This window comes from Zonotrichia albicollis, chromosome 3 (assembly GCF_047830755.1).
Source record: "Zonotrichia albicollis isolate bZonAlb1 chromosome 3, bZonAlb1.hap1, whole genome shotgun sequence".
NCBI lineage: Eukaryota > Metazoa > Chordata > Aves > Passeriformes > Passerellidae > Zonotrichia > Zonotrichia albicollis.
In genome coordinates this window covers 40,729,184-40,747,897 of record NC_133821.1, presented here as the reverse complement: position 1 = coordinate 40,747,897, position 18,714 = coordinate 40,729,184, and the positions used below count along the sequence as shown (strand labels likewise).

Sequence of the window (18,714 nt, the reverse complement as noted above, 5' to 3'; positions counted from 1 at the left end):
ACTGCTGGCAAAGCCCTCTAAGAGCAACAAGCAACTCCATGAGGACAGGATGGAAAACAAACTCCCTTTCTAAGTCTGAGAAGCAAAACACTTTCATAAATAAGAGACAAGGGACTAGGAGCTCAGGCAGGACTGACAAAACTCCTTTGGCTCAGAAGTGAGTTGTAGACCATGATCTTGCCTCCTGAAAAGTAGAGGGGAAGATGCAGTGAAAGTGAAAAGCCTCTACTACATCAGCTTGTTTGTGGAGAGAAAACAAAACTTATGAACTACACAAAAGTTAATTTTGTGCATACATATATACTTATGAAAGAACATTTCAAAACTGAAGAGATATAACTACCATTCTAAGTATAATAGTGTGACTATTAGTCAATGTCAGTTTTGAATGTCTGCATGTGATAACATGGATTAAGTAATAAAAATCCAGGTCTGATGTGTCTTATTCACACTTATTTTAAGTAACTTCATTTGGAATCAATGGCCATACAGGATGTTTCTAGCAATGAGCCTTGTGGACAACTTATCACCATAGAATATACTTGTTGGAGACATACTTTGCTCTTTTCAAATTTTAAGTATTTCAAGGCAAAAAAACCCCAACCAAAACTCCATCAATCTAATTATAGCTTATTTTCCCAATGAGTTTAACATTGAAAGTTTAACTACATTTAGATGGCCCAATACCAAATCAATAAATTAATAAATATCTACGAAATACTCAGGAAGCTTAAGATTTGTACATAGTATTTTTAACCCAAGATGCACAATTCCTTTAGGAAAATAAAAAGTTTAAAAACTTTCATAAACTGTTAGCCACCCATAAAATGCTGTTTATGAAAACAACATCAAAGTATACTGCATAATTACCCTGGGCAAAGCGATGGGTCCCTCAGATGCTAGAAGTCAGTATAGTGAGCAGATAATATACATATTGTCTCTTTCATCCTAAAATGTAACTGCAGCAGGTACCAAAAAGTTGCCAACACCCATTATGATGAGACAAGAGAAGAGCATGTTTTCTAAACAGCATCTACCAAAGGGATCCTCAAAGACGCTCACTTGCAAATTAAAGTTGTCCCCAACAGTAGTGAAAATGATTCGTTGCTGAATCAGCAGCTTTTTTCTGCCTTTTCAGTAAAACCTACTTTGCAAGATGGCAGTTCCCACAGGAATAGTCTGCATCTTTGCTCTTCAGAGTCTCTGAACAAAAGTCACAAATTTTTGTTATACTCAGTGTTTGAAACTACACAAGTTCACATGGATAGCGATGCTAGTCATGTGAGGACTTACAACTTCACATAAATAAAAATAATACACTAAAAGTGTATTTTCAGTCATGCATCCTTGGTGTTATCAGAATACCCAGATATTTTTTTTCTCTCCAAAGGATGAATTTTGGCATGGTTAACAAGACATTTTGTGGAATAAGTAGTCTCTTTACTGCTTCAAACAAAACATATTAAAGACCCATAATCCAAGGAGAAGCTTTGCAGAAAAGATATTTCATGCACTTATACAACACTGTATAGCACCCTGTTCAGAAATTCATGGACAACTTCCAGACAGATTAGCTAAAACACTGTTGGAGAAATCTGTCTATAGCATCTTTTACCAAAGTTACGATTGCCAGAGTTACTGGAGAGTCTTTTTTTATCAATACCAAGCTAGACCTAAAAACACCTACTTCAGAGAAAAAACCCTTTAAAATACAATGCTCAAAATCTTCCCTAAATTTGCATGTTTGTTTCATTCTATTACAGAATTGAAAGGGATCATTTTCATTATTCACTAAAACATGCAGGCATATATTTGTAACACTTTGTGATAGACTTACTCTCTATGAGAGAAGAATAATATATATTAAAAAGTCGATTTCTAACAAGTCATTGATTTGGCTTTGCTTGTACTTCTTATAACCACATATTCTATGTTTCTATCTGGAAAACATGAACAAACTTACATGTGTCAAGGGAAACTGAATTTGCCACATGCATGAGCAGCAAGTCTGATTTGTTAAAGTTCATACCTGTGGACAATAAGATGAATTGAATGGGGACAAATCTCATTGACCTGAATTTCTCCATATAAGGAAATCTCAAAGAAACATGGCCAAGACTTCAAATTCTGTTAAGCTAAGATTTCCAAAAAAAACATGACATTTCAGGGAAAACATGGACATGCAACAGCTCTGAAAAAGGTTGCATTTCAATCTAATTTAATATACTGAGGTGTCTTCGTGACTTATTAATGTGTGGAAGATTTGTTTCATGACTGTCAAGAAAGGCTCCAAAAAGTCAGTTGCAAATTCAAAGAGGGCAGAACTAAACAAATAGACTATCAATGTTTTAGATTTAACTCATGGTACCAGAATATCAGAATCTCCAGATTTTGTAGCATAAATTATAATTATGTGAACACTTGGTAAATATACATTTTAAAATTGAATATTTATTTTTGTATTTCAGTGAAAATACATGTGGTCAAGTCATATGAAGTTTCACATGTTAAAAAACTGAATGTAAGAAAAAAAACATTTGTTTCATATGGTGGAAATGTACATCCATATGACCATATCTACATAAGCTTTCTGCATCTTGAGGTGCGTGGGATGATAAATGTTAGTCTTGTCTTTTTGATCATTGTAAGAAAAGGTGATTTAAAACAAAATATTGATGAAGAAACATCATGATTGTTTGATAAGCATTATAAACTCTAGGAGTATTTATGTAATAAGAAAGTCTCCTTAGCAAAGTTAATATCATTGAACAACACAAAACAGTGCAAAAAGATTTGGCATGGTGGAAAACAGAATAAGAGAGTGCATGGGAAAAAAGCAAATAACAGCATAAATTGCAGGCGAGCAACTCCCAAAGTATGAATAATTATTGTTTATTACATGCTTAAATCTTCTTTATTGTTGTATTTTGCATTATAATTTATCATCAAATTATAGGTTCTCTTCAAGATGATTATAATTTAGAAAAGGATTAGATCTGATCTTACATTTTACTCAAAGAACTGAATGCTTATTTTCTGATCAAGCACCGAAAACTTAGTGTTGGTTTCTAGCAACACAACAGCTTGTGTTTTACCTTACAGAGCTGAACAGTAACAAGTTTAAACAAAAAGAAAGCATTGCATATATCCTCTACATTGCCTAGGATTTAAATCACACCTTTTCCAAGCAAAAGGTGGTTTGTGTACACAGCTCACTAAGGAGGTTGATTTGATACCACTGCTGATTAAACCTAATCATATATTATGGCAGCAACATAATGGGATAAAACTTGAAAATTTTTAATTTACCTCCAGCTATGACACAGACTACCAAAAATATCTCCCCCAACAACAGTGTTTGAGACAGAAATTACAATACTTTTAGTATTTTTTCTAACCAGAATACTAAGGCATACTTTCCTTCAATTGGGAAAGAATTCTCTACCTGGAAAATATTGAGATCATGATCCACAGCTTATTCAATTCAACGACCATCTTTCCAATATGTCTCTGAGTTTTAGCAGAAAAATTTGATGCAGCAAATTTTTGCTGCTGTAAATGCTTGAACATACTACAGGATTTACACTTCTCTGCATGCATCAAAAGTACATCAAATACCTTAGAAACTCCCAACATACATTCTACAAATATTTTTTCCAATTAACATGGAATACTCTTAATTTTAGTACATCTCTTGTTTTGAAAAAGAGACATAGAAAAACAGAAGGCTGAAACAAATGTTCCTTATATATTCCACTTTCAGTAAAACATGATCACCAATTAATAACCAAAGTGTTGTTACATAAAAGCTTATGTAATGATGATTGCTCAAGAAAATCAGTTTTGGCTTCATGAAAAATTAATTATGACATGTGGTCTCTTCTGCCCTTTGGACCTTGAGAAACTATACATTATCAAGCACAGGACAATTTTTTACATGAAGGTAAAGGAGAGCAATATCTTGGGGTTTTGTTTCCCCCCAAGTTTCTCACTCACTTATCAAGTAACTTGCATGTTCTAACTTGTAATTAGTGGTGATTTAAAACATGCACAGTGAGATACGAACTTTTATTTGAAAATTCAGTTCAGACTCCTATGTAAATGAATGCTGTTACAGAGGTATCAGCAGGCACTTCAGTCACTCCACTGCCTTGTCTCATTCCTGAAAGCTAATTCCTAAATATAGGGTGATACAGAAGTATAACTCATGGAAGCAATTCCATTTAAATTGATAGATATGTTATATTTACAACCACCTAACATTCCTCAAGTGAGAAATTCCTCAAGTGAGAGCTAGACAATTTATGGGTAGCTACTACAGTCTAAAATATCATTCAGTACTTTGTCCTTGAGTATCTGAGACAATATAAATAGTGGTAAAAGCCCAGCGACAGTAGACAGAGGTTGAAAGCAGACTGAGGTTGTTCTATTGTGGTTGGGTTTTCTGACTACATTTTGTTTCAATTTCCAGTGAAGATCATTTGTTCTATTTAAAGCTTACGGACACAGAACTTTTCATTTGTTTCTGTGCTCATTGTTAATGAGACTTTAGGGAGCCTTTTGCCTAAGTATAGCCAAGAACTCTGCTTCCTCTGCTGCTGAACCTTTTTTTTGCTGAATCAAACAGAACAGTTACCTACAAAATGAGTAAAAAAAAAAAGAAAAAAAAAGGAAAAGAAACTCTCCTCCTTGACTTCTGTCCCCAATTTTTGGGCTCCCCAGCAGATGAAAAATGCACTAAAGAAACTGGAATGAGCCTGTCAGAACCAACTGAATTCAGGCTGCAGCATGTCATGCACAAGAAGCCAAGTGAACTGTTTCCTATCAACCCAGCAAAGAGAAAGCCTTACACCTACCTAACTACCACCTTCCTCCCAGAGGTTTACACTGGTAGAATAACAAAGCAGGGGTCACAAGTGGCAAGAGAAGAAACTCCAAGTGCCTATAAGGAAAATATTCTTCACAGTGAGAATAGTAAAGCCTTGGAACAGGTTCCCAGACTAATTGTGGGATTCCCATCTTTGGACATTTTTGCATCTCTATTGGACGAGGGTCTGAGAAACATGACCTAGAAGCCAGACTTGGTTTCCTCAGAAGATTGGTCCAGATGACCTACAGCGACCTCTTTTTACCTAATTATTCTAATAGGTTAAAAAATTCAAAGTGAAAGTTTTCAATACAAATAAATAAAACACTGAAAACCCCTTATTACGTAAGACTAAATTCTGTACTTTAAGTAAGTAAAAGAAAATCCTGAGAACAAGAAACAACTTTGATCTTAAAAACTTATTTAATTTTCTTAGTTTATTTTGGCTTCATATTATCATTTCTACCTGAGTTCTGTCATCTTCATTTTAAATGAGTGGTAACATAAAATCATGTGGTCAAAACAAATATTCAGTACTACAAAACATTCAACTAATGAAAAAAGCAGAAGTCACCAATATCTCTGATATTTGGATATTGTTGGCCCTCTCTTTATCTGTTCCTGCAGATTTGAACTTTTTTTTAATCAGTGTCCCTCATTTTCCTTCCTTCTATCTCATGAAATCTCAATTCATCAATATTAAAAAAATAAATTAACCAAATCCTGGCAAAACCAGCCCCCTCCACCCCTTCTCCCCCTTCCAAATTATATTGAAGATTAAAGGAAGGAAGAACTTCATTTCAAGGATCTGGAAAATAAGTTTTCAGGAGAATTTATCTTCACAGAGACTCAGCTTTCAGGTATCTTCTAACACTCAGAGGTAAGACTAAAGTTACCTTTAGTCTTACTAAAGTTCCTTTTAATTAAAATAAACAAATTATCTCAGTATGACTTCTTTTTTCTTTATGTCTTTGCAGATCTGTGGAACAAATCCAAATTGGTAATGCTTCATCTTTAAAAAACAAAACTGATTTGAATGCAACTGTTTTTGAGAAATTAGTGCAGGCAAGTTTCCTTAGAAATTTCAGAAGTTTTCCTCCAGGAAAAAAAAACAAAGTAATATATTTTCTTGTTTTGACCAAGATCTCTAAATATATTTAGAATTTCACCATAAACACTATAACAGATAAGTGACACAAAGATATTCTGAATCAAAACTGTCAAACTGTAACTTAAATTAAGCAACCTTCTTGAACAACTCTAAATTGCACAATTTATGTCAAAACAAACAAGCAACTAACAGTCATTTGAGAAGAAATATCAATGACACTTCTCACTTTTTATTGCCTCTTAACTGCACTCACTTTGAGAAAGAACAGCAAGCATTTTTAATTTCTCAATTTAGGGGAAAGTTATGGCTATATTTCTTTCAAGATGACATCAGAAACAATGTGTCCTTTTGCTCTATATAGATTCTACTGGTCTTTGTGAGGCTGATCCCTACTTTTAACATTGTGTGACAAATATATCCAGGTATAAAATGAATAACTGTTAATAAAAATGTTTTTACTACATTTTCTGTAATACTACACAGCAGACAGCAGCCCCACAAAACCAGCTGAGAGTCAACTGAAGTAGTTTGTATATTACAGATGCTAATTCTTAGGATAAATGTAACCCATCAGAAATCAGAACCTGCAGAAGTGGGAGCATCATCCCCAAGGCCATCAGATTTTTCAAAAGATCACAGGTGATTGACATTAGGTTTATAAACAGCTAAGTTAATTCTTATTTGCATGACAAATGAAAATATTTTCAAATGCTATTCTTTAAAAAAAAAAAGAAATCTAATACCGAAACATTGAGTTTTCAGTTCATTTTAAAACTGAAAAATTAACAAATTCAAAACAGTTAACATTTTCTACTTAATTTCTGGTTGCATACATAAACATAATGCTAATATTTGAAATTTTGAGAGTACCCTTGTTTAGTTGTGAGGCTAAAGCAATGCTTAGCCATTAGCAAACTTTTAAAGTAGGGTGTTATTTATTTTCTCTGGTTTTGATACAGTAACAGAATTAGTGGTGCTTCTTAAACTCTGCACAAAAACATTATCAAGAATATATATTTAAAATTAGAAGGAAAAGAAACAATGTAAGAGATGACTCAAGGACAGAAAAAAACTAATAAAGTTCAAGCAAGTCATATGTTTATAATGGTTTGCAGAGGTTGGCACTTTTGACTGAAGAAACAAATTAAACTAACTAATGTCTGGTGCCTCTGAAACCACAGGCAAGATGACAATGTAACTGGACTTAGAGAAAGAGAAGTGGCCCAACATCAAAGAAAACCTACTTAAAAAGAAAAAAAAAAAAAAAAGAAAAAGAGAAAAAGTTGCATCCAATTTCCATCCATCCAAGAACAAAATAGAAAGATTTTAGAATCCTGAGCATTGCCTTTCTGGTTTTAGTTTAAACAATGCCCAAGATTTTTTTTTTTTTTCCTAAGCATTCAAGTCTCTAACTGAATTTTCTCAGGACTGCAAGAATGCATGACAAAGAACCTCAAAATGTTACTGAACTATTTCATTGATATTTTCCTGCTACTTTCTTTTCACTGGCAATACACACACAAAATTTGTTCCCTTAGTAAAGTCACTCTAACACAGAAACATGTGCACTTGCAACAGCTTTTTCACGCAAGAGAATATTGACTGTGAAAGAAACAAATAATGAAGGACATTTTACTGTGAAAAACTGGTCTCCAAGAGAAACAGAGCAATTCTTATTCTCTCCATGATGGAAAACAAAATGGTATCATTAACCACAGAGTGAGACAAATTTCAGGCCCAGTTCAGGATTCCATTAGCCAAGGAACTTAATGACTCTGAATTTATTTTGAAATTTATATTTGTGTCTACAAATAGGTAAAAAATTAAGGGAGTGGACAAAAAACATAAACATACTTCACTTATTGTCTAGTCTATTATAAAAGCATGAGTAACATTATCAGTAACATAGGCATAGTTTAGAACACAACCTTAACCCCATTATAATGCTCAGAGGCAATTTTGATTTCATTAAGAATGGTTGTATAAGTCAATTTCAGCATTAAAGACAAAGACTTAGAGATATTTAGAGATAGCTGTCTGCCAAAACACCATTGATTTTAATAGCACTAAAGTACTTTCAGGTACTTAAAAACATCTAAACTCTGAAACTAAAACCTACATAATGGAGAAAATTAATATATAAAACAAGTTTTTTATCAGCTAACACTGAAATAAAGGAGAAGAACACCCTTCCTGATTATTAGGGCACTTATACAACACTGCATAGGTGAACTCATTAACTGGAAAACATTTCCATATTCAAGCAAAACACTCCAAAGAGAAGAAAGTAGCCAGTTTCTTAATAGTTAGTTATCCTCAACATATCAACATTAAGTCCATAGTACATAACAATGGGACTTTGAATGCTTCTCTTTCCAAACACACTCAAATTTGATAAAGATATTTTTCTGCAGTCAATATTAAACTCAGAAATACTTAAAATTTAGTGTATGAGTTAATGTGAAGCTATAATGTCAGATAAGCAAAGAAATATCTTTTGAATGAGAAAATAACAAGCATTATTTTTAGTCTAGTTAGCATATTCTAATGAAATTTCAAATTCACTGGCTTTTCATTTTCACTGTCAATTTGTTTCCTGCTATGTGGGACTTCTGAGACAAAAACAGGAGGAGTGGGGAGAAAGACAATAAAATTATAAAGAGATGGATATATTTTTCTTCCTTGTAACAACTTGAGAAAGGCTGAGTGTCCAGCTGAAATTTGTTTTCCTACAGTGCTAAACACAGGACTGTGCAATACATTGAGGAATAACTTGCAGGATCGTGGCTTAAACCAACAGATGGGTCAGACAATGAATGAGAAAGAAGCTGGCACTTGAAGTAACAGCTCTCAGCTCACTACCAGTCTCGATTTTGAGCAGCAAGTTTGATAAACAAGCAAACACTATACAGAAATGCTGCTTCCTCCTGCATGGGATTTTGTCCCACACCAGTACAAACTTCAGGAACACAGACAGTAAACTGAGCAAAGAGAACAGCATAAAATCCATTTTCCACTGAAAAAAATCCACCTGTTTCAGAATGGCATTCAATCCACTCAATGAATGCAGAGGTCTTCAACAGTCTTAAATATTTGCCTCTGCAAACTGTCAGGTATGAGCATTGTTTTATTATGAAAATGGAGGAGAAAAAAAAAAAAACAGTGCCAAAAGCAGAGCTTTACATGGCAAAACAGAAGTAATGACAAGACTTAGGAATATCTCGACAAACATTAGTGAGAGTCCCTAGCTTAATGAAAATTATATGGGGGGAATAAAATTTTCATTAGGTTTACCTCTGCATTAAACTATATAGAAAATACTATTGCAAGGCAATGAAGTCAGCTTATATTACAGACAAAAAAAGGAAAGAAAATTGGGCACAGATTTCTATTGCTATACAACAAAAGAGGCAACAGGAGCATTGCTATTTGAAGAGTCAAAAAAGGAACATTAGTATGCATAACATTCTCAGGGGATTGTATATCTCCTAGATTCAGACATGTCAGTATTTAGTAAGTTAGAAAATCAATTTACTTTTACAGCAACAAGACAAAGCTTGACAGCTCTCCTTCAAGTAACACAACAAAAGCAGAAATAGCTTTTCCCTGGTTACATGCAGGATCAACAACATACCATTCTGCTACTGGTTTGGCAATGCTGTCAAAAATCACATCTTGTTTTGCCTCTTGATCAAAAATTTTCTGAAATCTGAAAATATTAAGCAAATAATAATTGCTTAGAATGTTAAAACAGTACTTGATTCATACATTTTTGTTTGTGTTTGTAATAGTCAATGTTTACATCATTAGGCTTACATAACTTAGTACAATGTTTTCCCTGTAGTCTTAACCACAGCTTGCTGTTGTGCTATTGTACATAAATAGGCTGTACACAGAGCTGCTTTGACAAGATCTGTACAATAAAATCCTCTGATAAAATGATGTGGCTTAGAAAAAAATAAACCGTATTTTAAAACCATCAAGAGAATTAGTGTTTGTAACTGGCACCACACTGAAGCCTGGATAAATAGATTACACTATAACCAAATACAGCATCCCACCAGTACAGCCAGGCTCACATTTTTCCAAGCAATTTCCTTCATTCTGCTGCACAATTACTATAGGTCACAATGAGATATTTAATTATGTTTTGTCACTTTCTATATAAAATAGCTGCAGTTATTTTACAGAATCAGAATTCTTGAGATTGGAAGGGACCATTTGTTCCAATCCTCCTGCTGCCTCTGCATCATTTCTGCTCATGTGGATGCACTATTCTTGAGCTTGGAGCAGGTGACCCTTGAAAATCGGCCAGTTTTCCTGGTCATCTCTCCAGGAATGTGTCTTCAAATTCTTACAAGCAGATCCACAAACAAGCCAAAGTCTGTATTTATGAAGTCCGGGGATGTGATCCTGCTTTTTGCCTAACTCTCTTCTCTCAGTATCCTGAATTTCATTATCTCACAGCCACTGCAGTCAAAGCTACCTCCAGGCTTAATATCCCTCAACAGTTTGTGCACGTTTGTAAACATCCTGATTGTCTTAACTGTATGTTAGGAAGTTGTCATCCACATGTTCCAGCAGCTCCCCATAGTGCTGGTGCCCTGCTGTGTTGCCCTCCTTATTTGGAACTCTATCTGTGCACAGAACTTCCCAGGGTGTGTAGGAAGGCCTTGGGGACACTGGATGTGTAGAAAAGCACCGTGCTGACCCATGCAGTGGGTGCAGCATCACAGACAAATGCAACACACAAAACATGAAAGCATTTATTCTATCCTGCTAATCAGTCAAGTAACTCAAACAATTATTCTGGCATTGTTTTAAGGATAGTAAGTCATAAGGTTTCTCAAAATGCATCTCAGACTTTTTAATGAATTATGAAGTCAGACAAAAATATCTGCATTAATTAAGTCAGGCTTGGGCATTTACAGACTAAGGTAGTTGCATATGAATCTATTTGGAGAGGGGAGCTCCTCTTTTCCAAGCAGGTTACCTTAGCTGATGTAAAACTACATCAGTCTGAGCTGCAGTTGTTTATGTGGCGCTCTCTTTTTTAATAGCATAGAGAAAAAAATTACTTGTTGTTTACTATAAAAAATTAAGCATAACTGAATTGGAAAAAGACAGTCTTGACCTCATCATAAGAGTTGATATATCTAGCTTTATTCATCACCAAAATTTTAAAGTGTTGCCTCACTTTTCTGTTGAATTAATAAAAATGTTTGATATTGTTGTACTGATTTTAAGTTACTAAAAAATATTTACACTCTCAAACCAAGAATTTACTTCTGTCAACAGTTTCTGGTTTTTGTTACTTTGCTTTGGCTATGTCTGAAACACAGTTTCCAAACAGAATGTTTTACATCAAGACTTTAGCCAGTCTAGGGCAACTCATAAGATCACAAGATAACATACAGTCCTGATTCAGTCTTCATACATAAGTTCAAAACAAAGTGCAAAATAGAAGAATTGGTAAATGTATCTTTGAGATGAGATTTAGAAATACATGACTTGCAATGGACAGACAATAGTATGACAATTTTATCCAATGCTATCAGACCTGGTGTGGCGAAGAGCCTGTCCTGATGTATTCCTCTAGTTACAGGAGTTATATAAAAAATAAACCCATCTATACCATAATTTAATTTTAGACTTTTCCTGAGTCTATAGACCTGTATCACTACACATAACACTGTAAGTCACTAAAGGTACAAAGATAAGACTTCAACTCACTTGAACTTGTAGCTTTCCCGTTTATTATTGATGAATCCATCTGCTAAGTCACGTGGCACAGTAATCTCCAGACTGGACAGAGGTTCCTCATTATCAACGGAATAACTCTAATAAAGGATGGATACAAATTCACAGAATAACGTCATCAACAGAACAGCGTTACGCTTAGATACAACACTCACCTAAGCTTAGCACCTGTAATTGTCTGGAGACAAACTTGTTACAAATTGCACTGAATACGTGAGCAGATCTCCCTTAACTACTACACAACAAACCCAGCACATAACAGCATTACCCTGTCACCATGTAAACACCACAATCACACTTGAAACAAAAGCGCAGCCTCTTTGACATAATTTGTTTACTAAACCACTTTGATATCTGTAATGTTATAAAAAAACAAAGTACGCCCCCCAGTGCAAACCTCTCAAAACAATCTGAAAGACTACATTAGGAAAGGCTATGGCAAGACAAAGGCTTGAGAACAGCTGGTTTAAAACAAGACGGCAATTGAGACCTAAATGCACGGTTCCTGAGAAACACTTTCATTATCTTTATTATCCCTTGGGTGTACACTGGGAGCAACGCGTTGCCCTCCCTTGCTCAGAGCACCGCTGAGCTGCACAAACCCAGTGACGCTGGTCAAGCGCTTTCCGGCGGAGCCCTTCTGTAATAGTGGCTGAGAAAGTTCCTCAGCCACTCCCCCAACAGTTACAGCCTAAACTCCTCTACTTAGTGATTTTATGAACTTCCTACGGCTTCGGACAGCAGGAGCTTCTCGCCGCACACCCACCCGCGTACCAGCATCTCCGCCCCCGCCAGCCGCCCGAGCCACTCGAAGGGGATGGGCTCCGCTCCTCTGCCCGCACCTGGGCGAGGAACGAGGGTCCCCAGCCAGCCCTTGGCTCTCCCCGGCATCCCCAGCGCACCCCCGGGACACAGCTCCCAAACCTACCCCCGCCTGCTGCCGCCTGCCCAGCGGCTTCACCCGCGCGTACACCTGGATCGTCTCCTTCACCATCCCCGCCGCCACCGCCGGGCCCCGGCAACGGTAACCGGGCACGGCCCGCGGGCACGCGCCGCCCCCACACGGCCCCGGGCAGCGCGGAGCGGCCCTCACAGGGAACCAGGCCCGCCGCTCCCGGCCCTCACAGGGAACCAGGCCCGCACACGGCACCAGGGAGCGCGGAGCGGCCGGGCTCCGCCTGGCCCAGGGGACCGCCTGCCCGTCTCATCGTGCCGGCTCCCCGCGGCCCAGAGGTATGGAGGGCATGCGGAGCGCTCCGGATCCCCCGCCTGATCTCTTGTGCCCCACCTGTTTGTCCGCGGGGATCTCCCGGCTCAGTCCCGCACCTGTGTCAGGCTCAAGAGAAGGTCTTCCGTCTTTATGCAGTTGAAACATCTTGGGGAGAAATACCAAGATTATAGGCACTAAGGACATCAACTCCTTTATTCTAATATAAAATTGGTCGAGAAAAAAAAAACACACACACAAAAAACAAAACAAAATCTAGGGGAAAAAGATGTTGTCTTGCTACAAGGGCTAACATTAGAGAGCAGTAAGAGCAGAACCCCATTATTCTGTGAAGTGGTCACTGAAGAGCCACACAAACACAATTGCATTTTGGCCTTAGTTTTAGCGGCATATAGTGGCATGGATGACATTACAGTGATTGCAAGCACACTAATTTAAATGAAGTGGAAAATCAGGGACTTAATTATGGAGGAGGATAGAAATTTCTCAAACTCAGATATGGTAAAAGTATGATAAGCTTGTATTCCAAATAGGAAAAACAGTAGGAAAAGGCTCTGTTCTCTCAGCTAAGCAAATAACTGGCTCAGAAACTGTACAAGGCATAAGTAGTGAGCCTTCAGGGAATAAAATAGAAAGAGGCTGATCACCATCTAAAGTCAAGAGCAAAAAGTCAAAAGGGTAAAAATGAAAACAAATGGAAAATATTACTTTATGATTAAATAAAGAGTGAAGGAAAAACAGGACATTGCAATGGGGTAATGGAATAAGCAGTAATTATCTTCTCAGCATTGCTCCAAAATTATGAAAAAAAGGTTGCCTCTTGTCAGTAGGGATAGGGATGTCAAAGGTGACATTAGAAGCAGAAGTGACTACAGGTAGGGAAACAATTGCAGCCAAGAAGGAAGAAGAACATAGTGTTTGATGAATTTCAACTAAGAGATCAGAATTTGGGAGGGAAGCATAAATAATTTCAGTTCCAGATCTCTGAAAGAATTGTGGTGTTTAATTGAAGTTTTGGGAACTGAAATGTTGGTTTGCTTGTTTGGAATTGAAATTATGCAGGACAGTACACTTTTTCCTACTTCTAGACAGAAAACTGCACATTTACTAGTCAACTGTGTTATTTAGCAGCTTAGCTGGAATATTAATTAGTCAGGCATCAGATATTATAATATTGCAGTTAATTGTGAGGAAAGCCATTTTGTGTCTGCCCATGTTCAGTAGCTGGAGTATGGAGCTGAGTGAATGACACTATTGCTTCTGGGGCCAAGCCTGCTCTGCAAATGATTTAGGTGCCTTTCTTCAACCTGAAGCCTGAGCTGTAAACTCTGAGCCAGTGGCACAGTGAAGACACACTGTTTTACCATAGGATAGTCTGAATGTGCTATGGCACAGAGAAACCAATGAGCCAGTTTAGACTCAAGCTGCTTCCAGAATAAAAGAATGGCCTTTAAAGAAAGGCCTGAAGGTGACATCTAACTAAAAATGTACAGGTCTAGAGATGATATGCTGGAGGCATGAAAAGTTTTGGTTTGCTGTAAATTTACTGTGAGATCTTCTTACTGTATTCCCTGGGAAATCACCTTGTACTTGAGGAATTTTCAGCATTTGCATTTATGTTAAACTTCAAAGACGTGTCACTTTCTTCAGCTGCAGGATTTGAGAAGTGCACCCCACAACACAAGCAACCTATAGACTTGAAATAATTATATGACTGTATAACTTATGGGATCTGGAAATTCCATATTTTAAAAAGGTCAGCCGTTGCCTTCTGAAGTAATAGAGCATCAAAATGAATCATCTGCCTTTACCATTGTAATTTTCTTCCACTTAGCAAATAATACTGGTCACAATATATACTGGACGTGGCAATTCAAGGACTTGTTTTCCATTATGTCACCTAACAACTTACTATGCTTCCAAATAAACAGCCTTCTAAGTTTTATAATAGCCCAAACTTTAAAGTCCTCTCTTTTTTATCTCAAAGTTTTACTTTTCATAGACTTTACTTACTCTTGGCAACTATCATGCCCTTTGGCTGAGATAACAATTAGAACACAATCTTTCCATAGATCAACTGGGCAGGATGAAGGGCCAAAACTCTTGCCAAATCCTGAATTTGTTTCATCATCCAACTCCTGAAAACATTAATGCTAAATATGTATCTTTTACATGACCAAAAACACTCCTTAAGTGACCAGAAATTAAACTCTGAAATGTGGCCTAAATTTAGGTACAGTATCTGTTGCGTTTGCTATGTGAGCACTGCCAGAAACAGTACAACCTTTATAGTAAAAAGGTGTGGTAATACAGAAAATTAGGTATTTGAATGGAATGTGAAAAAGTTGAACTATCAAAAAATGTTACCTCAAGTATCATGCCAAAGTCCTACAACCCTTGTGTTCTTCTGCTTTCTGTACAGCATTAAAATGCTTAGGGCTGTCATGAAGACAAAACTGCCTTCTTCAGCTTTAAACAGCCCAGCCCTGAGAGAAGGACAGATATGTTTTTCTTTTCTAGGCTACTGTTACAATCTGTTTCTTAGGAAACAGGGCTACATCCTCATGTATGTAAGAAAAACATTTGGAAAGCACCTTAAAATTTCACTGTTCTTGCATTCTTACCCAACACATTTTTATGTGCCCTAAAAATGTGTGTCTTGGTAGATTCAGTCACACCAAAAAATCTGAAAACGTACTACTCATTAGGGCTTATGCATATGCATAATTATATGTCTTTAATTGCTTGGATCTTTTAGAGTAAGCAAAAATTCTACAGAGAAATTTAGGGATTCTTAGGACTCTGACTACAACAGACAAATCTTTTTTTTCAAGTTCAGCAGTTTGTATCTGGTTTGGAGGCATGAAGTAGGGGTGGGGAGTTCATCTTCTAAATGGTAAACCAGATCCTTTGTTGCAAGCTATCATGAAAAATGTTAACAGGAGACATAAACCTAATTCCCATGCATTGCAAATATTATCTGCACAATTTTTTATACTTCCTTCCCATGTTTATCTTTAGCATAATAGTTTTTCTTATTGATGTTTTATTATGAAACTTTCCAAAGTCCATTGTTGATTTGTCTCTGACTAATGAGAGATAAAATTCTAGGTGACTATGAATAGAAAAATTGGTAGAGTTTGGGCTTTTTTTATCTGAAAGCTGGTGAGAAATTTAGAATCTTATGTTTAATTCTGCTGAATGAATAATTTCTTTTATGGTCATTGTATAACCAGTTGGTGTATGCTCTTTTTTGAAGAGGATTAAAATTCCATCACCTTCAACAAAACATTATAAAATTCAATAATTGGACACCATTGATTTAAAATAATGTTAAATTGAAGTCAAGGATTAGAAGTTTTGTTGGGCATTGTGTAAATTTACAGGTGTACCAAACAGCTATTGCTAAGTTTAGGACAGGTGGCAATGCTGGGGAAGAGGAAAATAAATAGAAATAATGTGGGTAATACTAGCAGAATAGTCAGAGGCTAGAATTTTCCTATCAAGCTGTTGCTGTAAAGAGAATTTAAAGAGAATTACAATAATTCTACAGATCTCTGCAGAGCTTTTTTGGGGAATGAAAGCTAGCATCACAGAAAGCAGGGAAAGGTATTTTTGAAAGTGTAAAATGAAATTGATGCCGTTAATAGATCATAGACAGAAACTTATCTGCAAGGTGGCCATGAATATGGTGTTGCAGTATGGACAAGGGCCTTCAAGAAAAATAATGTGGTATAGACAGGAGAGTTGCTGGAGGAGGCACAGCTACTGACAGCATAGAATGATAACTGAAAGGATGATATTAAGCAACAACACTGCGTCTGTGTGTGGGATAGAGCGAGAGAGGAGGGTAGAGAAGCTGTCATTCATTGAGGACACACATGGGGAAAATGCAACAATGCAGTGGAAGGTGATCACAGCCATGGAGTAAAATTAAATTTTCTAGCTCAAAAGGGGAAAGATAAAGGTTGCGATCTCAGTTTCACAATTATTGTTTAGTGAAAATAGAGGGCATGATGCAGGGAGCTATAGTGAAAGAGTCTCTAGAATATAAGTATGAAAGAGAACTCCAGCTGGTAAAAATACAGTTCATGGTTTATGTAATGTAAAAATGAAAATGAGGAAGTAAAATGAAGTGTTACTTTGGAGGCAAGGGTAAGCAGAGGTAACAAAGCTCTTGAGCGTTTTTTGTTCAGACTTTTTCTTTGGATGGAACAGATGGGAGCATGGAGCTCGTATGAGGAAAGTGAATAGACAGAGAAAATTAAGAAAAGATAAAGAAGGAAAATATTTGCTCTCATAAGAAGATGGATTAGGATGGGGTGGCCATTACTTGAGTGGGTGAAAAGATGAGAAGTGTTTTTATGGTATGATGGAGTCGCACAAGAAAAGGTGGCCATCTTTAATGAAGCAAAAGTCTGCTCCATAATCAAAGTAGCATAGCATACCTAAAACTGAGGGAGATTATGTTAACCAGGTCTACTGATCTCAGGAAACTGCCATAATGAGCATTCTTTTATTATGCTAATAATTGCACAGGCTCACAAGTTCAATTTGGATGTAATAATATGCTCCAGCCAGGTGCGCCAGACATTGAAATGTTTAGAGCTGGAACCTGCCTTTTTCTTCAAGGAAAAAAAAAAGTAAGCCATGGATTATTCAAACAGTATGTTCAATTCTGGAAGCACATCCTGCAGTGAAGCCAGAGAAAATGGTTTCTTAAGTAGTAAGGCACTAAACACTTTAAAATGCCAAGATGAACTTTCCCACTGAAGTTTTCCATGTATTTGTGCCTTGCTGTAAACACTACAACATTGGTTTTCCCCATGCAATTCTGTGAATTAAGAAATTAACATTTCTTGTCAGAGACAAGAAATTAACATTCTTGATCTGTTTGAAATCAACTAGAATAGCTCTCATGTTAGCACAGTGCAATAGTATTTTAAACCCTCCTTTTTCTAGATATTTTCAGGTAATGAAAGGAAAAAGAGGATTAGTTTGGGTAGTTTTTTTTTTTTTTCTTCTAATATTCAGTTTTTAGTTTAAAATAAACCAACTACTATTGCTTATTCAACTAGTATTGCAAATCCAGCCTGGTCTAGTGGAATATGTCCCTGCCCAGGGTGGGGGGGGTTGGAGCTAGATGATCTTTAGAGTCCTTTCCAACCCAGCCATTCTGTGTTTCTACATCTCAAATGCCAGATACTTTTAAGGCTGCATGATTTTGTCACATGTTGACATTATGCATCTGCTGTTGAGAAATCACATTAATGGGCAAGGGTTGGTATCCAGGGATTGCAGACATGAGTTATTTGCCAATGTGAGGAGGCAGGCTTCTTGTCTGAGTAACTGTATTAAAATGTTCATTTAACCACTGTTGATCTTCTGTCTCTGGCTTGGCCATGAATTGTGTACTTAGTTGTTGTTTAGACTTCCCTAGAATCTTTCACTTATGAATCCCCAAGAATATAATAAACTATTGAGTTGCATTTCTCTTGTATTTGAAAATAATCCTCATCAAATTAAAGCTGTGTCTCAGACCCTAATAGTACGAGCATAAGTGACCTGTTAAAAACAGGTAACATGACCTGCATGTTACCTGTTTTTCATGTATGGCTGAAGAGAACAGATCCTCAATTCATAGAATAAGCTTCCTAAAATTCTTGGTAGCAATTTGACAGACAAATATATGTCAGCAGTAATTTTTTTAGGTTAAATCATTATTAAGCTAATAGTATATATTTCACT

At 36.5% G+C, this 18,714-nt stretch overlaps 1 protein-coding gene across 5 annotated transcripts in view; it reads right to left on the bottom strand.

Moving 5' to 3' along the window:
- Nucleotides 1–13,104, bottom strand: part of KIF6 (kinesin family member 6) — a 156,570-nt gene extending 143,466 nt beyond the window's left edge. Inside the window, exons 1-3 of one of the 5 annotated variants that reach the window (XM_074537230.1) lie at nt 13,027–13,104; nt 11,712–11,818; nt 9,613–9,687 (exon numbers count right to left, since the gene is read on the bottom strand). Coding sequence is in view for 4 of the 5 variants with exons in the window: in XM_074537226.1 (XP_074393327.1) it covers nt 9,613–9,687; nt 11,712–11,818; nt 12,667–12,732 (248 nt within the window). In the remaining variant the exon portion in view is untranslated. Of the gene's footprint in view, nt 1–9,612; nt 9,688–11,711; nt 11,819–11,893; nt 11,986–12,666; nt 12,953–13,026 lie in introns of those variants that run through there. The other 4 variants (XM_074537229.1, XM_074537226.1, XM_074537227.1 and 1 more) reach the window with 4 other exon arrangements.
- Between the last annotated feature and the right edge of the window lie 5,610 nt (nt 13,105–18,714).